The sequence below is a fragment of the Carassius carassius genome, chromosome 39 (assembly GCF_963082965.1).
Source record: "Carassius carassius chromosome 39, fCarCar2.1, whole genome shotgun sequence".
In the NCBI taxonomy this organism is placed as follows: domain Eukaryota; kingdom Metazoa; phylum Chordata; class Actinopteri; order Cypriniformes; family Cyprinidae; genus Carassius; species Carassius carassius.
In genome coordinates this window covers 18,000,029-18,023,583 of record NC_081793.1, presented here as the reverse complement: position 1 = coordinate 18,023,583, position 23,555 = coordinate 18,000,029, and the positions used below count along the sequence as shown (strand labels likewise).

The window sequence follows — 23,555 nt, the reverse complement described above, 5'->3', positions numbered from 1 at the left end:
CTATTTTTTCATTCTTTTTTATGCACTCACACACCAATTTACCCTGGGGCAAAGGGTTTGAGCCCTCTTTGATTCGAGCTCAGTGTACTGCTCTTGTTCATGCTGCAGCTCACTAAGTCTTATACCTCCTTATGCTTCCTAATGCACACTGACAAACACAGACAGACACACACTTGCAGAAGGAATAAACTGCCTTTAAAGCATAACAGCTGCCCAGCAGTAGAATCGTTATTACATGAACAAGAATAACAGTTAAACAACCATACTCAAACCTTTCATGACTGTCTACACAACCTTGTGGCCTTCTGCCTCACAACCGCTGACATAAAAAAAAAAAAAAGCTTACATTTATTTATTTGGCGGACACACTCATCCATAGTGGTTTACAGTGCATACAAGGTATACATTTATCAGTTTGTGTTTTCTTTTGGAATCAAACCAATGACCACTGCTAGTGCCGTGCCTTACCAGTCAAGCAACAGAAACAAAAGAAGACATACTACATAATTCTGTATAACTTTTTGACAAAAGAGAGATGGTACCAAGTTTGATTGATTAGAATTTAGTATTTAGTAGCAAGTAAAACTAAGCTGACATTATTTTGGGAAAAAAAATGTAAAGTGTAGCTATAAAGATTGCTGATTAAGATGGGAATTTTTTTTATGATGTTTCAGCACCCAGTTTTCAGTCTGTAAGCACAAAGCAGGGTAATTTCTAATCCCATTTAGTCTGCTATAGAATTAATTAGGTTAAAAACAGAAACATCATAAAGAGCTGGGCTTTTACCAAGCCTAAAAGGGGAAGATGAGAACAGTTGAACAGGAGGAGAGTACTCCATTTTAGATGCAAGAAATGTGGACTTATTTTTAGCCACTGTGTCATGAAAAAAAACAAGAGCATCACGGACCAATTAGCAGCATGAAAGGTGAGGAGTTCAAAGGTGAGATCTGGTGTTTATGTTAGAAGAAGAGTTACACTCCGGCCACCACGTATATCTATGCATAGGTCAGTTATTTTGTTGTGAATACCAGAATTAGTTTGTGAGAATGAATTTAGTGTGCAAATTGGTGTTTTTTACACCTCACTCATGCGTAAAGGAATGCAGGCCAGATGTTGGTCAACAGGTCATGGGTACTTACCTGATAGCCTAACAAAATTATGTAATTTTATAGGTTTATTCTAAGTGATTATAGTGATGGACAAGTACCCAAGTACTGGGAAATGACTTTAAAAGTGAATTTTCAAACATTTCACTGTGATCTAAATTCAGTAACGGTTACACACAAACATATAAAAATGGGGCTCATTTTTACATTTTTTGACTGGTTACATTGTTGGTAGTTCTTTTTAGTTTGATTCATCAGACAACAATTAGTGGTAATTAAGTGTCAAGTTTACAGAATGTTCACATACAGTAGAACGCATTCTTCCTCTAAATGGATATAATGAGATAAATGGAACAGAATGTTTTTAAATCTTATTAAGCATTAAAAATAGCTGTATGACATATACAAAAAAGTACTTCATTCATTTATCTAAAAGAATACTAATAAAGCAGACAAAATCATGGTGACTACAAAAGCGATTATTATTATTTGACCTTAAAAGATGAGCTTCATATGACTGCATATTATGATCTCTATACTCACTCTGTGTGTGTGATTTCAGAGGGCTGGAACGATGCTCTTGGGTTTTCATTTCTGCCACACTGTCACTGAAGATCCTGAACAAAACAGAAAACAAACTGAACCTCTGCTGTGTAATTACCACAATAGATGCTTTAAATTACAGTGTTTAGAGGTGTCTGCCTGCGTTCAAATGATGTCTTCTCCCCCCTCTTTCTCTTTCTCTCACTATCTCGATCAAAACCAGAGGACATTCCAGATGTCACACAGGCTCAGATTAGAGTCAAGGCAAAGGCAGAAAAACAACAGGAGGGGAAAGATAGAAAGGGAGTGAAAAGACTGTTAACCGAGGAGGAGGGGAGACTGAATGAGCCAGGTGAGATGGGAACCAACCCTAATGTGTGTGTGTGTGTGTGTGTGTGTGTGTGTGTGTGTGTGTGTGTGTGTGTGGTAGTGGGACGAGGACAGGGGGATGTCATTTGGCCTGTACATGAAGGTCCTCATCTGTGGCAGTGAGATAGCAGTCTTGGAGTGTGCATGTGTTGCGGGGACTATATTTTAGGGAGGGGTTAGTCCAGGACCCTGTAGGTCTGAAAGGAGATGAAAGGAAGGGATCTGCAGGAGATAAGAGTGGTGGACACACATGGCCGTTCTGGCTAGAACATCCATATCGAGCGGCCATGAGCTCCGACTGCCACAGACACACACACACACACACACACACACACACACACACACACACGCAGCACATCTGTCATATCTCTATGCCTCTACAAACTTCCCGATCTCTAAACGCAACACCGTACAAGTACCATATTTTCACTTGTTTAATCAAGCATGTGTTGGCTAATTCCCCTGTTGTTCTGGGCAAGCTGTGAAGTCTCTAACACGTGTGAAAATAAACAAAATCGGGAAAAGATGAAGAGACAATAAACTGCACATGCTAAACATTCTCAGCCGAGTTCCTTCAGAAAAGTCAACGAAAAGTCTTTCTACTAAAAGAGAAAGTCCACTGATCTGTTTGATATGACAACTTGAAGTGTGTTATTTCACAAATTTACCCAGTGGAAGCATCATGTTTTGTTTTAGGCTTTTCTTCTTAATTTTGATCCTGAACTAAGCTATCAGTCAAAAGTTTGGAAACACTTGCTTGTTCTTTATTACTACAAATTTATCCATGCTTTAGAAAAACAGTAAAGTCTTTAAAACTGTGAAACAGATTGTGTATGAGGATTACGTAGTTTTGATAAAATAATTATATGTATGCACAATTTATATTTGTCTACAAAACCGTCCACTTTGTGTCCAATTTTTTTTTTTTGGACTGGTAGTGTACAGTGGCTCCAAAAAGTATTGGACACTTAAGTTTTAAAAACTTAATTCCAGCTGGTTAAACAAATAGCAAATGTCAATAGGTTTGATATATGCATTGGATATGATGAAATCTGTTCATTTAAACTGCACATGCTAAATATTCTTAGCCAATTTCCGATGAGAATTTTAATTCTCAAAAGAGAATGTCAACTGATTTTTTTTCATGACAACATAAAGAGTGTTATTTTACAAATTTACAGTGATGATTTAAACATACCACTACCAATCTCTTTTATTTTTAGTTCCTGTTTAGAAGAGATTGTGCCTCTCCACAGCAGACTTACGGACACACAGTTTTTGCAGGAACGTGGCACACTTACACACACACCTGCAGTATCTTATCTTGTAACAGCCAAAGCAACAAAATATTAACCAGAGGAAATGAAAACACAAACATGCCAGTACATCGTAACATGCTACGTACATGTGCCTGCAAAAAGCCTGTGCTCTGCAGGAACAATACAACAGATGTTAAAACATGTCAGTCAACCCTAGCACCGTAACAAAAAGAACCACATGAAATAATATCAACTCTACATAACACATGTACAAACACACTCTTGAGTAATTAGCTGTCACCTGAGACAATCAATGTGGAAAGGAAAAAATCAATTTCAATTTCAAAACTACAGGCTTGCCTGTACACGCAGATGTGGACTAATCAATAAGAAAAGCATCCCACATCAGAAATATGAGAGAATACAGAACCAAAACATTCTCACTGACTAAACCATTTCAGTGTAAATCACTGCATGCATAAAGAAATCTCTTCCATTAATGCTGTTGAAAGATATCTTGCAGAGTATCCTGGCTGCTCTTTTTAAACAATGAAAGTGAATAGGAATGAAGACTAAGGAATGGGAATGAAGGCTCCAAATCTGACAAAACAAAAAACAACAAAATACCACACATAGTGATTTATGAAGTATGTTCCAATCTTTCTGTAACTATGATGATATTTTTATGCAAGGAGCAGAATTAAATTTGAGTTAGAATAAATGTAGTAGCTTTCAAATGTTTTTGTGCATCTAAATATTGTGTCAAAATGCATAACACCAAGTTTGAATTCAATGACGATCTTGAGACTTGAGATCCAGTGATGTTTGACTGAACTGAAGTCAAACTGCAAATGACACTACTTTGGCATTTTTGTGATGTTTTTTCTTTTTTTTTGAGCTTGTAAATTGTATGGAAAACACTGATACACTACATTATAATAGTTATTATTAAAAAAAAAAATCCATGTGAATGCTTCAGGGAAGGATGGTTGAAATGTTGCACAAATCAAAAAGATAACGGTGTGTCATAATTTCTCTTGGCAGTAATTTTTTTTTTCTCGAGGATACTGTGATGAGGAGCCTCATTTCCGCAGAGCCGACCAGACAGGATGCTGTAAATCAAGGTACTGAACTTTGACCCATGAAATGCAGAACCCAAGGGCAACTCAGTGTGTGTCACCTCTGCGGTGAAATGTTGGAGAAGAAGCAACTGCGACAGTCAAGATGACTCTGTTGCATGAACATCCACAGTAGGAGAGGGGGACGAGTGCTACAATTATGAATTTACATGGGTAATTGTATCTCAAAATGACCTTCTAGAATAAGAAGAAACAAGGTATAGGAAGTAGGGAGGATTGGTCTTTGATAATATCATTCACCCAGATTAAGTGATCAGGGAGTATATGAGGAAGGCCAAGAAACTATAATGAAAGTGTGAGAACCTGTGGCCAGAGGCTAAGTCTATGTGAGTCACCTTAAAGAACCTTTAAATGACCTTTTGCTGTTTGGTGTGACATTTGTATTCATTAAGTAGGTCACACAGTCGAGAAGACTGCATAAACCCTCACACTCCACCTGATAGATAGATAGATAGATAGATAGATAGATAGATAGATAGATAGATAGATAGATAGATAGATAGATAGATAGATAGATAGAGATATAACATTCTGTTTATTTTAAGCACACATCTTCTGCTTTACATGCTCAAGCTCTTTAAAGTCGACTTGATTGGTGTAAATGGACCTGATCTTACTGAGGCTTAAGCACAACAGCTAAAAAGGTACTAACAAAGGAAATAAGAGATGAAAACAAAGCAAGGAAGGCCAACTTTACAGGAACATTGGCAGAAAGACAAAGACCTGCATCAAAAGTGATGGAAGGTGTGGTTTAAGATCGCGATTTTCAAATCTGTGTATAATATCAGAACAGAGAAGCATTGGAAAAGGAGCCTGTAATAATATGCACATAATTAATGTTAGAGAACATATAACTGAGCATCAAAGCTTATGCAGACACTCCTGCCTCAGTACTTGTTCAGGTTTGGGGACCCTAGAGACTTAAGGGTGAACTCCGGTATCTTTAAAGAAGTAATAAGAGGAACGGTTGTCTAGAACCAAGAAGAACATGGTTTGTTGTGCGATCAGTGACCAACACTGCTTTTAAATCCACAGACACAAGTGTATTCTCACTCTCTGCTCTTGGGGTTAGAGGGATGGTTCAGCTAAAAATGAAAATTCAGTCACCATTTACTTATGTAGTTCCAATCCCGTATGAATACTGTGGAACACATGAGGAGATGTTAGGCAGGATGTTTGCACTACTTTTTTATTTTATTAAGTTTGCTAAAGTACCAATAAACATTATAAAAGTATCCTGTTGCTCAAACAATAGCTTTGTGTGAGGAACAGACTAAAATTTAGAAGTGGCATACACTACACAAGCCATATGAGCTACTTTTATGAGGCTTTGTCATTTCTGGAGCTTGACAGCCTTTTGTCAACATTCACTTACATTGTAAAAAAGCAGCATGAACAATCCGGTGAGTAACTGATGACAGAATTTTCATATTTGGGTGCAGTATCCCTTTAAGCTTCGGCATGCCGTTCTACCCCCGGTCCCAAAGATAACTCACAGGAATCACCCAAATTGTGTTCAACAAAGGCACCAGTTGTAAATCTAGACTTCAGAGCGTGTGTCATGTGATTGAGGAGCTGTCTCTCATTCCCCTGCAATAGAGAGGGTCTCTCTGATATAGCAGCTGTTTCTCTGATGAGTTGGAGAATCTGGGAAACATTGTCTGGCGAGATCAAAGGGAAGCAGGGAAGTAATTACCGCGGTAACCAATGGTAAAGCTGTTAAATTAAGCAGGCTCAACCTTCAGTCTGTTAATGAGAAATTTCTCTCCTTCTCTCATTAGAGGTGGTATTTATGAGGCGAGTCAAAACCGCACACTGGGGTCTGAAGAGTTATTTATTGATTGAGAGCATTTATCATACCTAAACACTCAATAAAGAGTTACGCAGTTTCAGCAGAACTAATCAGGTCAGAACTACACAACATACAAGAAATACACTAAAGCCAGATTCAATTAATCATAACAAAAGAAAGAAAGCTCAAAATCCCATATCCCAACAGAGGTAATATGTGCCTGAGAAAGTGGTATAACAACATAAACACCAGGTTTGATGGTGAGGTCTGTTTGACAGCTGCCACAATTATTGATGTGCAGCTTTACAACAATTACAAAAACTGAAAGCTTTGAAAGAGAGCCCTAGTTCTTAATTCTAATTAAATGTATATTTTAAAGAAATACGTTGAAAAAATGGACTTTTCCATTTTTTGTTTTGAAAATGTGGCTGAAACAGCTGTCTATTTTGAAACGACGTAGCAAAGGGAGTTCTCGGATCTCATGAGACGCTCCTAAAGGGGATTTTGTCAAGGCCTTGGTCTCTTGTTGGCTGTAAACACAGGAAATGTACAGCTGGATCCAGCTCTTAATACTGTTGACTATGTACTGTACAGTGTTTATCACTCCAAATACATGACTACACCTAAATGCAAAACATTTCACTATGTTGCCCCTAAAAGTGACTGACAAGCATCAATGAAGCACAAAAAAAAGAGGCCGTATGCTAATTAATGACTAGAACAGCTCCCCATTGAGACTTTATAAGGACTGGTAATAAAGAACCATGAGTTATCAATAATAGCTTAGCATTATTGCAGTGGGCTGCAGTGCATGACTGCGGTAACAACAGTGCTCGCAAATCTGAACTCAACCATATCAGTTTAAATAAAGATCAAGTGTATCACTGTACCACGAGGAATAAGAATGCTCTAGGTATTTTTCAAGGTCAAATGGTTGCTTTATAGAGTAGGATATAAAACCAAGTTGGCAGCCACCGCAATAGCTTCATTTTCCAGTGATATGGACAATGAAGCTCACCTAAGCAGCAGTCACCTTTGTGAAATTTCGGTCAAATCTGACAAGTAATCTATACGAAAAGAAGTGGGAGGAAAAGTTTAAAAATTTTGATTTTATTGTGACGAATGTGGTATTAGCACAATTATTTTCTGAAAGTCTTGCAGTAAATACCCAAAGAATCTTCAGTGTCTCTGCCCCAAGATGGCCCACAATCCTCTTCTTCCTCCTCTTCTCCTTCCACAGCCCTCCGCTCACCTGAAACAACCACAGAACAAAGATTAATATACATTCACTAACCCATTTACATGCATTTGAATTGATTGTACTGCTGTCAGATTGGGTACGCATAATCCATTTATACTTGGCAACATAAAAGCATCTTCACTTCAGATATAAATCTGATCTACTACACTCATGCTATATGCAAACAAAGTTCACTTCTGTGATGATGCTAATGCCAGCCAGTGAAATTTTCCACCTCATGTGAAATTAGTGTTTGAGATTTGTGGCCACTGTTTCTAGGTTTCATATCGATGATTGCGCGGCTCCTGCACTACCTTATGCTGTCGCAGTTTTAGGAAGAGTATACTTTATATGTGAGGCCTAAACAACCAGATGCATTTATATTTGGTCTTTTCATGATTCTGTAACTATGAAAAATGACCAAGTGTAAACACCCCCTCAAAAGAACCTTAAACCACACAATCTGTTCAGCACACAGAAAAGACTAAATAAATAATAAGAATGTCCAAGTAAATTATTCACTATACATTCTTGATCCTCACTGACTACTCTTGTTAGACACTCCCGTGTGAAAATGGAAGAATAAGATGTGGAAACTAAGAGAGAAAAGTCCATTCACCTGTACACTAACTCAGTAAAAACTACGTCTTCAGCCTTTGTGAACAGCAGAGATAATCAGGTTCAGCACTTCCAAACAGGGCTTACTAATGCACCGAAGTGCACAAGCATGCTCTCACACACTAATGCATACGCTAAAAACTCCACCAACATGTATGAAACAAGCCTACACTGTAAACACGCTTCGTCTTTGAATCTTCAGCTGTAAATTATGGATGTTCTGGGTGTAACAGTTTGATAGACGAGGGCCCTGGAGTCCCATCAGGGTAAAACGCAAAACTTACAACTCTTACCTTGGATATGTGTGTGTGCAGAGGTCAAATGGAGTCAGCACCACACAAGGACAAAAGCAGATGCTGAAGCACTCAATCAATAACGTTTAGACCCCAGACACTGTTGACCTCACTGGGAGGTCCGTATAAAAATCGCACTTTACCGTCTATATAACTATAACCTGCTCTACAGTCAAGGGAGAAATGATCTCTTTATAAGATGTATTACTGAGGTTTGCTTATTGATTATTCATAATGCTTCACAAAGTGGCTCTCTATGTCTCTAAATAATGTATAAGAGACTTAAATAAATGGTATTAAAAATAAAATGAGTCAACTTTAGGGCTTTAATTTGGGAAGTTCTGGAAAGTGGAACATCCAGTGTTTTTGTAATGATTAGTATAATGAGCATAATGAGAGTATGATGTTGGTATGCCGGTGCAAATTCATTAATCATGTTAAATTTGGCTTGCATTGATCGTTCATCTAAGTGATAAAAAGAGCTTAACCTAAACTTTGTGAGCCAAATGAGATGAGGCCAAATATCGTGTGGTGTTGGCAACTGCCATAAACAACTAAAAACTAAACTCTGCAAAAGATTTGCAATACTGTGCTTATGTAACACATATTTATGGTGAAAACATGAGAAAATGTCACCTGTGCTTGGCATATTGCGGACAGAATCCAAACTGCTCCAAAAGCATTTTTATCATTCTAAGATGCCTGTGTACTAAACACATTCCAACACACATTTCTGTCCAAACACCTTGTAAAAAAACTGAAAACTGATGTAATTTTACACACCGTTATTACGGATGAACATCATGAACATGACGAACACGATGTGTCGATGTGCCAATATTTGGTAAACATTATAATACTTTCTCGCTTACCATCAGCATTCAGCAAATACACATTTACAAATCTCTGAATGCTTAATAAATATTTAATTTAAAAAACTTGGAGAGGTAAGGTCATTGCACACTAAGTCCGAAAATTTCATCCAATATTTTTTTTGCATGTTAAAAAATAAATACGATCTCATGTTGTGTCAATCACGTTTACACACTGCTTCTGAAATATTAGTCTATCTATTATATAAATATATATATAAATATATATATATATATATATAAAATATTGGTCGACCACTAGTAAATAATGACAGAATTCTACTTTTTGTCCTAGTATTTCAATTACATCCCCTCATACAAAAATGTCCAACAGCAAAAGGCCAAGCCACCGCCAAATGTTAAAATTGCTCTATGATTAAAGCTTTCCACTCCAAACATTGCAGTGTTTACCCTGATAGAGCCGCTGATAAAATTCCAGCAGACAGCCAAGTGTGTGCACATAATATAATCGTTTTTGGCCACCGAAATGGTTTTCAGTGAACACATAAATTATCTCAGACACACACACTTCATAAGCAGTCCTGTGCTGTGACCTGGAGTTTGAACAGCGTGCTGTGTGCGACCCAATACTGCATCACTGCCTAATGTGCCTCCAGCATCCATGATAGAGACAGAGGTTTTTTGTGCAACCCCTTAAATGTGACTTACGGCTTTCTCTTGTCCAATTCTGATGATGTCAACATTCGAGTTGACTTAAGTAAAATGTCTTTATATACAAAGTTTTGCATTTGTTATACTGAAAAAATGAGATAAAAATGATGACATATATGGTTAAATACTATAAAATTTAACATGACAAAAAAACTAAACAACAATTTAACAGATAACCATAGTAAAATGTTGCAGCCTTTTCATAGTCTCTAACTGTAATAGAGCCACTCAAGGCTGTCAGCACATCACTGAATAAAACAGCAGCAGGTGTTTTTGTTGTCGTTTAAAAATACTAGTTTAGCAACAGACACAAACAGATTTAACAGGGTGGTTAGAATTGCACAGCTGTACCCAGCCCTAAATTACACCGGACTTACTGCACGTCAAAAAGACGAGAAGCAAAATTATAGCTTTCAGCCCTGGCCTCTGGTATTAAACTTCAGTTGGTGAGCTTCAATGATGTCATTATTACCAGCCATGCGACCAAAGGAAGAGGCCCTGTGCCAGTGATGTCTAATAAAAAAAAGCATGGCACCAAATACAATATAATAAATAGTTTTTAGGGTCAAATCATCTTATGTGGCCACAGTCTTCTACAGATGGGGCCAATTTCAAAGGTGAACTGTGAATTTTTTTAATGCTTATAATACTTACCTAAAATTTTCAAATATTTTAAAATGCTTTGATTTTTAAAATATGTAAGCCAGTCATAGGTTGACTTCACAAAGAGTGTATGGTTTGTGAAACAATAGTAAAAAAAGAGCGGCAAGAGGGTTTAGGGAAACCTGGTTTGAAACAATTCTGATTTGGCTCAGTGGCATAAAAATTACCTTTGAAGTCTATGTGAATTTTACTGTACTTCCATAATGTGACTTATTGCCGAGTGATAAAATAACATTTTATACTATTTCTTAATAAAGATAAATGATTTTAATAAAATGACAGTCCCACTTTATATCTTAAGGTGTCTTTAAAGGTGTCTTCAAATACTTAATAAAATAATGAATTGTTAGGCGCTATGTACCTACTGTATTCATGATGATTTGCAAAACACTTTTGCTGAAATTAAAGTGGGATATGGGTAATGTTAGGGTCAGGTTTGGAGGTATGGTTAGGTTTAAGAAGTAAAAGTAGTGTCAATAGTATAATTCTAAATGTAACTACAGAAATTGATTACAGATGTATTTTCAGGATTGTATTTTCAAATAGAAGTACAATTTAAAACGTACATAAGTGCATTGTCTGAAATTATTACTTTGGTCACACTTTATTTAAGGGTCCAATTCTGACTATTAATTAACCATTAACTGTGACTTTTGCCTCAATTTACTCCTTATTTGCTGCTTATTAATAGTTTATAAGGTAGATGTTAAGTTTAGGGTTTTGGGTAGGATTATGGATGTCATGCATTATATGTACTTTATAAGCACTAATAAACAGCCAATATGTTAATATTAGACATGCTAATAAGCAACTACTTAATAGTGTGAATTGGACCCTATACTAAAGTGTTACCATTACTTTAAATGCAAGTACGTAGCAGTGAAGGACACTTAATATAAAGTGGGTCCAAAATATTTCACATTAAGACCAGAATTATGCATTAAGGATGTTTTAACTTCATATCGACTTTACAAATAAAGTTCAAATGACAAACTCAGGACTGAAGATTGAAGTAATTAAAGAAAGTAAGGACTGGCCCTATGGATAGACAAGTTTTTATGTTATTTCAAACCAACCATTTTATATTTAGCATTTCCATCGGAACTCTGCCTGAACTTGTTGAGCTAAATTTGCTCCTGTGTTTTTTAAGCAATAGTGAGTCACTTCTGTAGATGAATCTGAAGATCCTTTGCCAGATGTGCAGGATCCGTTTCACCCCATCATATTAATACTGCCTACAGTGCGACACTTTCTGAATGCCAAGCAACCCCCTAGTTCTTAAAATAAATCAAAATAGCTGTTTTTAAGCAGTTTAAATGTCTGCAACTGGCTAGTAGTGCTGGGCGGTTTGACCAAAAATGTATATACCGTTTTTTTCCAAAATTATACCGGTTTTCCGTTTTTTTTTCATGCTTAATCAGGTGTACAATGCATTTTCTGCTGGTTGATATTCCAAGACGTGCTTGCAGCTAAGGTGCTGGAGCAAATTGCTCGTGTTGCCGCCTTTGGCGACAATTTTAGCACGACAGCACTTGCATAAAATGGATATTATATATGTATAATCTGCCTGCAGTGCATATGCAGTCCGCAACACGGACTCATTGCGTTTCACACAGGACGTGTTTGCAGTCTGCTACTGATCCGCGTCGGTTTAGTCCACAAACACAACATTTGTTTTGATTTCATATCATGTATATTTTTATATATATTTTTTTCCAGCATCGTAAGTCTTTTATCACAAAACAGTAACAATCTTTCATATAGACATTAATTTAAACTCAAATATAAACAACGCATTATTCATGCATTTTACTTCTAGGTTTGTATAATAAGCTGCTCAAACAAGCGGTAAAACATAATTAGCATACTTTTCTTTTTAAAATATTTAAAATTAAAACACCACAGACAGAAACAGTCTCGTGCATTTTGCATTTAAATCTTTATCACAAACAATCCCATGGGTCTTAATGAACTTTGTTTTTCTGCTTCCATAAAAGTGAACATATATATTGTTTTCCTTGTTTATCTAAAAGTGCCCTTTTTCTTGTTTTAAACCTAGCAAAAACCCATGTGACTGTGTTTCCATGTCAATCCATGTTCAGTTTTCCCGCGAACAATGCGCTTTCACTTTAATTCAGCGCCTGCAGCACAGCGAAAATAGACTCCGTACGTTAACAACCGCTCCTTGACACCTCGTGCAGCTGAAATCCGTTAATACGTACAGCAGACAGACTGTGTGAAACAGGCATTATGACGTAACACCAGAGCACTGCTGTGTTTACCCTCACCACGCCTCGCAGTCGCTGCTTAGAAGTGCAACATTGTTAAGGGTCCGTCTGAAACCGTGTCTCGCGGCCGCGGCGCAGCATAACGTTTGTTCAGAACGCTGAGTAATTAAATACACCGGTATGGAGGTATATTCAAAATTAACATCGTAACTAAAATATACACCAGTTTTCGATATGAACCGATTTACCGCCCAGCAAAAGGTAGACAACCTTTTGTAGACAAAACGTCCCACTGAATACTGATTTAGGTCCAGACTCCAGGTTCTTGATGCCAACATCCTGCAGTTAAAAAATAATCTCAGCTGAAAAACAGAGTTCCAGGACACAGCAAGACCATTATCGGTTCAAGAGTCAACACTACCCAAAGAGCTCTTTCACCTCAATACAGATCCTGTATCTGTCCTGGTCTTTGTAGAGTCACTGGAGATTCATGTCTTGACAAAAGGTCTTCAACTCTGTCCATTTGCTCCGCGAGCGCTAATAGCCGACAGCTTTCATTTCCTCGCTTTTGTGCAAGTGTGTTTGAAAGAGAGGATCTGCAGCTCTGTATGTGAATAAAAGATTCAAGCCCGCGGGTTCCCTTCAGCAACCTCCGCCTGTTTAAGTGAGAGTAGCCTACGGAGACATTTATTACTCTCCTGTCTGTCTCTCCTTCCCACTTGTTCTCAAGCACCACATTAAGAGGCAAAACAATTATTTCCTTTTTAGTGCAAGACAAGGTGTAACGGAGTACAGAATCGAACATCACATCCCCCAGGGAGCGGATATGAAAACCTTCAACGCATTAGTCAAATCCAGTTTTTAAAGCTATCTTGATCATATTTTTTCACCTACAGAGACATTTACTCTTTAACTGGTGCCAGGAATTGGCAGACTGGACCTGTGAACAGAGACCCCCAACTGACCGGCCGATTTAAGCCAAAAATGATCAGCCATTTCACCAAGCAGATCAAACTGACACCCGAATACACCTGGCTCTAAACACGCCGCATTCTGCCAACAGAGAAAATGTAGATAGAACAGGAGAAATTAAGGAAGAAAGGGAACGATGGAACAACAGAAGAGAACGGGGAGGAGAAATCCCTTCAAATTGATCCCATAGAGACCCTCAAGGTTTCATTTAAGAACCTGGATTAAGCCCTCCAACAAATCACGGGATGTGAGGTAAGAGAGAGACAGAAAAGTGGGGGGATGTGAACGAGAGATAATATGTCTTCTGGCTCACACAGAAAACACCAGCGCTGATGGAACACCATCCCAGTGATAGAAACTAGGTTACAACTTCATCAATGTTGAAAATAATCCAACCCTTTGAAAAGTTTTCAGGATAATATAATGGCTTAAAGTGTCAGGCAGAAACTCCTCTGCAAAGTCCAGAAAATTTATATTTAAATCTTTTTCCAAACGCATCTGATTAACATAAGTGCCATGCATAGGTGAACCAAAACCCACTGGCATAAAAATATAGAGCAGAGTATTGAATTTCTAGAGAGACTGTCATAGAACATGTATAAAGACCACACAGAGGTATGAGTAACTCTCATAATCTTCTCAATCCAATTCTTTTAGGAGACTTTTGATGTTCCAGATATATCTGAATATGGAAGAAAAAAAAACTATGGTAGTTGTTCCCCAGAAGTTCTCAATGCAGCAGCATGGGAACTTGTTAACACGTCATTGTTTCCAGATGAGTCTCCAGTAAATTGTCGAAGTCAGCCAAATAGATTGGACCTGGAGATTTCAGCCAGATTTCACTATTTTGTGTGAAATATGCATCACACAATCAGTGAACGGTTTTGTCTGATGTTTCAAGAACATTCAAATGGCCAGACTGCAGTTATAGGCATAAAATAATCTCCTGCTAAGAATATAAAATGTTTGCAAAAATGCGAGCAACTGAAGGATGAGAAAAATGGAGTGAGATTATGTGAAAACCATGAGTGAGAGGAGAGAAAAAAAAGTGCTGCTGTCTTTTGTGTGCTGTAAAACTCTGCTGGAGTTCCTGTTGATGGAGCTCAAGATCCTCATGATGGTGGGGGATTTTCGGTATGAATATGTTTGTTTGTCCACCTACAGTTCCTGGGCAAACCCCCTCATATAACCGCAAGTAAGAAACTATGTCACAAACAGCGGTAGTTTCCACATCATGATATGCTTCTCCGTGCTCCTCTGGTCTGGCAGTTAAACGGTGCAGGTTGACTTCCTTAAGCACTGCCATGATGGATGGCCAACACTCAACATGAATAACTAAACAGCCTCATAAATTAGCCAATCACTACTAATATCATTACACCCACCCCCACCCTTTGCCAACAACACACCCACTTATCCGTCTGCCCAAGCATTTCTGCTGATGTCCGCCTTGTGCTAAAAAGGAAATTCTGTCCATTTACTTTAATGCAGTTTATTTATTTAGAATTCTAAGCATTTAATTCAAGCTATACCCTTAAGGATTACCCTTAATAAACTCAATCGCATAGAAAACAGCAGGGGAAATGATGTTAAGGGAATTCGTCATTAGTAAAAGCCACAGGTGACCTCACTGTAAAGCCGAGAGACAGCACATGCGAAGCATAGTAAATTGATTGTCCCCAGAGAAGCCACACCATTACAGCTAATTCTCAGAGCACATGAAGAGCTGCAGAATGTACAACTGAAATCATTTTGCATAGACATTAAAATATAAGGCATTTTTTATCAAATAAATTCAGCCTTGGTGTGCAAAAGAGACTTCTTAAAAAAACAAACAAAAAAAAACATGTCAAAACATGGCCACATATCAATTAAATTCTATATTAAAGCAACAAGTTAAACAACTAAACTCACAAACAACTAAAGTTTCATGTTAGAAGGTTGTCATCCTTATATGTCTGGGATACCTCCTGCTCTATATTGATTTTAGGTAGCTCTTAGCCCATTGTCCAGTGAGTAGATCAACAACCAAATATAAATAAATAATAAAAACCGGCACTTGCCCCATGTGAATGAGAAACCGAAAGCTCCGTGTAATGATAAGTACATCCTCTGGAAAAGAGCCGATGGGATACAGCAGTCTAAGGACTAATGCTGACTCATGATTTCTGCTTTCTTACATGCTTCCTTGTTTTGTCATGATTTACTGCAACTTCCTGAATGTGTTAAAAGCAGCTTTAGTGGGTATGAAAGGCACTGTGAGCTGTTTCACAGGCAAATGAAAACAAATTTGACTCAAATAAATTATTATTTGTTATATATCTATGTTTCAGTTGGGCTATGTTTCTCATCCTTATATCATAAATAATTCTGTTTTAAAACCTAGAGGAATTTAGGAAAACCATTCTGGGTAAGTCGATATAGACCTCATTCTTGTCCTTTTAAGAATGCAATGTCTAAATTTAAATGACCATTAGGAAGGAAACTCTTCGTCTCATAGCTGCCTTTCTTTTTGTTCATCATTAAACCAGTACTGACTCTACAGATCGCATGAACTCTTAAGCAGAGTTCAGACTGCACGATTTTCAAAGTAGTTGGGTCACTGTTCTTTCACACTGCATGACTATCTTGGCCAGCATTCAGTCACTGCTGTATTCACACCGCACGATGGATCGGCGACAGAAGGTTTCACACTACATGACTTTACAATAGGAAGAATCGCCAAAAACTCTGTCTGGCACGCAAACTACATTTCACAACCAAACACCCACGAGATGTGACAAGGAAACAACGCAATATCACACGTGCAAGACCGGAGTTTTCACGTGAGACCGCGATAGCTCAGATGAAACGTCAACCAGACACGGGTGCTCCTGCTAAATTTATACGAATTTATCTTCCATTTCATGGGTCCAAATAGACCGAGAAGAAATCCTTTTTCTGAAATGAAGCCATGCTTGCTGATATTGTGGTCTATAACTCCTCCCCGAACTCCCGCTGCTCTGTATCTTGCGCTCTCATTGGCTGTCGGTCATCGCCGATGTAGTTTTCAGTCAGAACACTTTTCAGACAGCATGATTTTGAATCGCCGACAGGTCCAGATATTTAGCATGCCAAATATCTCACGGGCATCGGCGACTCGTCTGCGATTCTCAGATCGCGTCTTTGCTCATTCACACTGCGTGATTGTCACTCGCGTGAACGAGCACAGATTTGCCTGTGATTTCGGGCATTTGTCGGCAATTTCTCAAAACCTGTCGGCGAGCCAAAAACTGGGCTAAAATTGTGCAGTCTGAACTCAGCTTTACCATTGCATGTAAAAAGACAGGAAATTTCCAACTACAATGTTGAATGCAAGCATGAATGAGAGCCGAAGAGACGCAGTCTTTGTGGCGCACTCAGATCAAGCAGCAGTGTCATAATCACACATGATTAAGCAGCAGAGGGCGAACATCTCGCTTGCTATCAGCTGCTCTGCGCTATGGTTTTATTTAGCCGTGGGAGTTAGGAGGATATCCGGTGGGTGGCGGCCACTTCCTATGTGAGACCGCAGGTTAAGTTTTGGTCACAGGTTTGTGTAGCTCTGCTCGGAAGCAGGTAACATTCATTGTATCTCAAGTTACTTGGCAGGCAGAGTGCTTTCTACTGATTGCACAAAGAGCAAGACAGCCATGGCACTTTGTAACTTTTCTGACTTCATAGACAAAAAAAAAAGAGCTAAACTCTAAACTGATTTCTTGATGATTTTATATTTTATAATAGTGAATTTATAATTTCAAAATATTAAGGAAAAAGTATAAATTAATGACAAATAAGCCAATAAGTGCTCCTCTGCTGCAATCTACAGGTTATAATGGTGATTTGATGTTTTTTCTTTATTTTTATATATATATGTGTGTTTGTTCACCACAGTATATTTTGGTCATCCCATTAAAAAAAAAAACATTCATATTTGATTAATTTGGAGCTTTAAAGTGCTGGAAACATTTGTGTGAAATGCTTGAAATGAACTAAAAACAGCTTGAATTTATTTCTCAAAAACTTGTACAATCCCTGAAATGAATGACACAATGGTTATAGTTAGCGCTACTGGTTTTCTATGTCAGCGCTGTTTGATCAGTTAATAACAGAGATTTCGGTCCTGAATCTGAATGCTTTTCATTAGATCTCTCAGCAATCTTTATTCATTCTGCTACAAATTCAAACGCTACTCACTGGATCTCACAGCGCTGTGCTGTAACAGTGCCGCGAACTCAACTTTGGCTCCCGAGTAAAGCTGTTCTGAGCTCGAACTAGTTTGTTTGCGTCGTTGTTCGCGCTGTGCAGCTCAAACGAGTAACACGATTTAGTTTCGCTTTCGCTTCTTTTGTCGTTTGATGTTTCTCATATACAACAGAAATGGCAGCGCTTACGAGTTGAACAATGCAGTGGTCGCACCAGTGTGACCACTCACAAAAATTATTTTCACCAGCAGAAAAAAATATCGTAGTCTGGAGCCCTGTACTTCAACACTGGCAGTCTGGAAAATCTTTTTACAATTTTCTGCTGATTTACACACCAATTTATAAGGTTGGAAAACCAAGAACTCATACTCCTTCAGAACAGAAAAAAACAACAACAACATAAATGTTAACAATAAATAAAAATAAACTAATACATATTACTACTATTAAACAAAATATCTACTACTAGATACCCCCCCCCCCCAAACAAAGGGTTAGAATGTGTGTTTATAATGTATTATTATAAACAAATCTATAATTTTATCATAGTATATTTAAAAAAAATACTAATAAACTATTTTTCTTTTACCAAAAATACAATACTTTTGTTTATAATGTGTAACATTACTTTATTATAGTATTTTTTTATTTGAAGTTGGTTTATTTACCTTTCTGCTTGTCAATACTATGACTGAATTAATGCAGAAAATAAATATGCAGATAAAAATATGCAAAACATGCTCCAGAGTACAACACAAGAAAAAAACCTAACGTAAAAAAAAAATTCTAAATATCTGCCTTATTTTCATTAAATAATCCGGTACCAAGAGATCTGCCATAACCTTTCCTCCTTGCATTAAATAAGGTTCTTATCAAAGAACCATTAATGGTGGTGTTAACAGAGTCTTTATGGAATAGGAACCAGGAAAGTTGTTTCCCATCTCTAATAATCTAAGGGAGGGACTAAAAGTTCCAAAAAGGATTGCCTTGGCCAAAACAGCCCTAAAAATGTGATTGCTTTGTTTTATTTGTTACACAAGTGTATTATCTGTAGTTCAAATGCAATGCCACATTAGAAAAATACATAGTCCTGATCAAATCCCTTCCCAAATGAACCTCCACCTGTGCAGGCAGGCACCTGAAAAAATAGAGGAGCTTCCAGTTCATCTCTGTACGGATCTACTCGCTCAGTTCTGCTCGTTCTGGTATTTGGTTCCAGCACAGCATGGGGGCAGCAGTGACTTGACTCTTTTTGCAGTTTAAGAGGTTTCAGAGGCTGGGAATGATTACTGCTCATGGGGCAATTAGTCAGTACACCACAGGACTATATTTAGAGTGTCTCCCCAGGTCCATCACTGGGTCAGGACCAAATAACATTGCTGTTTGTTCCTTTTGGCCCTGTGTTTCCATTTTCAAAGACTGGCGTGTTTTGGTCAAAGCGGGGGTGAGCGCACATCCAAAGCTCACTCGCTCTCCATCCATCTGTCAGGTGCTCAGAGAGAAAAAGAGTTGGAAGAGAATCCGTGGGAAAAGATGAACATCAGGATTATAAAACACAAACCCATTTGCCTGACCATAAAACATGTCTTATTGGAAGTGAGCAGTTAAAACATGCTAAGATAAGATTATTTTCTATTTACTGTTGGGAAGGAGGAATAATTAATGTGAAAATAAATATGAACTAGCAGATAGGTCTTATTTCTTCAAGAGGTCTCCTCTAAACTCATCAGAACATACAAAGTGAACCCTCAACAGGATGTATAGAGTGTCATGTGACACTAAATTATCTTTATCACGAAGACTGATCACAGGCCACCGCTGCAGTTTCAGCACCTTTCATCTCCTGTCATGGTAACATGAGTGACAGCTCCAAAATACAATGACAAGCCTTAGGGTTAGCGTGGAACCCTCCCTGGAACATTTATGAGGTGAAGCGCTGGATGAAATAGAGAATTACCTCATGTTCTGGTTCTAAATTATTGCCTGAAGTATTTGAGAAGACACCATTGCTCACTTGAGCACTAAAACTTGAGTTTCACCAATTAATTTGGCCTTACTCGGAGCCAAATGACTGGTATAGATTTCTCAGATAACTGTTTTCCCATGCCTGCGATCAAGGAAAGCTGAAAAAGAAACCACGTTTCACCACCACCATTGTCAGGAGGCAAAATGTGGAGAGATTTTTATCCTTAAAAACAGGAGGTTCGCCCACACTCTCACCTGGGATCTCTCTTGGCCAGTGTAAGGAAGCCAGGAGGTTATGGGAGCCTGGGAATGTTTAGTATGAAGAAAGTGATCCGAGAGGAGCTGGAGCAGGGGGAATTGGACAGGAAACATGGAAAGTAACCCTTTCCTGTCTTAAGAGGGTGAGAGAGAAGGGGGGAAAAATGCAAGAAATACAAGACATTAAGGATTTGACTTATTTCCACACTAATGCAAGGTTGGAGACCTGTCAGCATAGGTACAGGCAGCAGCCGGGAAAGAATAAATGCTGATTTTATGAAAAACATGGAAACAGGCTTAGTCAAAAGACTCCACTGTGACCATTTCATTTTCCACACGGTATAAGACACCAAAACAGTTTATGTTTACTTGATTTAAAAGCACATTGATTCATTAGAATTCAAGAAGTTCTCACATTTTCTGTGCTGATTTGGGGTAAAAATCTGAATTTAAAAATGAAGAAAAAAAAAATGTTTTGCAGATTTCTGCAAATTTCTGATATAATGACCAATGAGGTGCAGTTATTTAGAGGCAGAGAGCGGTCACAGGGGAGATGAGAAGACAAGTTAAGCGCTGTAGCGTGTTCTTATCGATTTTGTTAAATATTTTAAATCAATTCATGTCTGCACTGCCAAGAGCAGTTCTTTTCTCTAACTCTCCGGCCAGAGGACATTTCTGTGTGATATTGAACATGACAAACATTACCTATGACAGTTCAGGAAACAGCTCGGCTTCATAAAGCAGTCAGGCAATGATCACAATCCTACACACGCCGTGTCATGTGATCAGTTCATAGAAGGGGAAGGGGGACTATGGTAATAAGGACAAAACATCAAGGTTCACTGGTTTTTAGGATGTTTACAGAAAGATCGAGAGCTTACAGAATGCAACGGTACAAGCAAAAATTACAAGAAATAGTCTAGTTATTATTTCTACTCAGGCAGCTTAATGTTCTAAAGTCACTCAAAAAGGAGCAGGTGTGATCATTATTGGTAGGTGATGATGAAAGTAACTGTTCACACAGAATAGCAGATCATTTCCATATAACAATGGCTTATAGGGACCATGGCTGTCAAACTAAAAAATGATCAAACAAAAAAAACAGCAAATAAGCCAAGTGGTCTGTAACAATTCTTTTGGGGGAAAATAAATAAATAATAAAACCTTTTTTTGTCCATACTATGGAAGTCAAGTCAAAAAATGTTTGGTTACCAACATTCTTTGAAACATCTTCCACAGAGGTAAGTCATACTGGTTTGGAATGATATATGGTTGTTATCAAAACTTAAATAATAATTCATGCACTCATCTGAATGACTCTTCTGTAGCGTTTCTTGAGTCACCAGCTCACTAGGGCAAGATTATACTTACATTTTGCTCTGTTTCTCTGAAGACATTTTACATAAAAATAGGTTTGGAACAACACAAGGCGGAGTAAATAATGCCAAAAAGCTTACTTTTTGACTGAACCATCCCTTTAAATGTAGTCCAACTCATAAAAATCCAGAAACCCATCCAGAATTACACAGCTTTCTGACTTAATCGCAAAGATAACATTTTACCTCAGAACCAAAAATTGGCATGTAGCAGAGAAAAACTTTCCCTGGAGAAATCCCTATGAAATATCCGAAGAGGAAACAAAGTGTGTAGGAGGACAGCGAGAGAGATTAAGTGAGTGGAGGAATGAGAGAAGGGAAGAGAAGAGGTTACTCTGGCAATCTGACCAGTTGATAAAACAGCAGACATGCTCGATCGACAGCATAGAATAAAATGTTTGTTATTCATCAGTCAGCTCGAGCGAAATGAAAGAACAGTCTGCCCTGCTTTACACTGCTCTGTGTATGGGAAACCGATTCAAGCTTATCCTTGGGGTGACATAATTTATTGAGATAAAATTTAGATGACTTTAAATATGTATAACAAACACATCATGAGCAGGGCTTAATGGGAGCACATTGGGGATTATATGTAGCGTGACATTGGCGCTCTTTCCAGCAGACTAAGAAATAAAGCGGCTGTGATAAGAGAGATGATTCGTCCCGTTTTATGTCACTCAATGTACCCAGATTTAAACATGAGTATAATATTCTGCAATCCCTGGGCAGCTTGAACAAAATAACTGAGAGGCTTGCTATCACCGCCTCTCCTGCCGAAGAGGATTGTGGTTCCTTTAACTTGTGCATTTCAATAGCCCATGGAAACTCTGACATGCACTCTTTTCTTTGGTCAAAAAAAGAGGGAGATATTCAGAAGATTTATGTTTTATCATTTTCCAATGATATGAGTCAAGCTGCGGATATAATATATTTTTAGCCAGTGCTCTTATATGAGCATACAGGGCTCAACAATAAGGATTATATTTATTCTGGCCAACCAATTTTTCCTGGTAGAATGTGTCAGAAGCCATTTTTTTTATTAAACATTAAAGATAATTGGAGATTATACAGCTATATTGCAACTATCAAGCAGGCATTAAATTATAAGCAAAAGTCATAAACCCATATTTAAGTCAAAACAAATCATTGGATGCCCATGGACGATAAAATAAAATGAAAGAGGAAAATGAAATAAACTGTAATTTAACTGTACACTGATCTTTTATTGTTGTAAAGAGGTATTATTAATGTATTTACACAAGAATAATAAATTGCAAGAAATTCACAGTTTTTATGTTTGAATGTTAAATTAAACTAATATTAATCATGCATTTCGTGTTGCGGTCTGATGCGGTTTAAAATTATAATTATGTCAAAAGTAAAAAAGATAAATCTGTCATATCTGCACTAAAAACACAATAAGAAAACAATGACGACATAACATCTCTAGACTGAACTGATGGAATAAATGCAGCTCTGGTCCAATTGTGGAAATGACAGCTGTCAACTGTGACTAATTTATAATTTGCTGCTCAGATCTTGTCCTGTCTACGGTTAAACAGATTGTGCTTTAGTTTCTCCTGCTGTGTAATGTGGACTACAGCTGGTCATTGCTAAACTTCCATTCTGGGTCATGTGACCTAGTTTGAAACAGAGATGGAATTTGTTACTGACCGCTCCTTAAACCAATCCTCCCCCTAACATACACACACTTTGACACGCGCATGTGTGTACGCACAAACACAATCCCACACAGGCACGTAAATGAAGCTAGGTGGAGAACATGCATGCTGAGGCACCATGGGTGTGTGTCCACCTCTGCCATTCCAGAGTCAATCTTACATATAAACAACACAAACACACTGGGGAAGAGGAGGAGAGGAAGATACAAAGATAAATAGCAAGAGAACAAGACAGCAGAGGAGAGGAAAGGTAGCGTCCAGCTCGGGCAGCTGTGTGCTATTACA

The 23,555-nt window shown here is 37.9% G+C and overlaps 1 protein-coding gene across 2 annotated transcripts in view; it reads right to left on the bottom strand.

Annotated features, from left to right (window-relative positions):
* LOC132121523 (zinc finger protein 438-like) overlaps positions 1 to 23,555 on the bottom strand; it is a 42,039-nt gene that overhangs the window by 2,391 nt on the left and 16,093 nt on the right. Inside the window, exons 2-4 of one of the 2 annotated variants that reach the window (XM_059531016.1) lie at positions 7,377 to 7,460; positions 1,650 to 1,723; positions 35 to 148 (exon numbers count right to left, since the gene is read on the bottom strand). Coding sequence is in view for 1 of the 2 variants with exons in the window: in XM_059531015.1 (XP_059386998.1) it covers positions 1,650 to 1,698 (49 nt within the window). In the remaining variant the exon portion in view is untranslated. The remainder of the gene's footprint in view (positions 1 to 34; positions 149 to 1,649; positions 1,724 to 7,376; positions 7,461 to 23,555) is intronic. The other variant, XM_059531015.1, reaches the window with a different exon arrangement.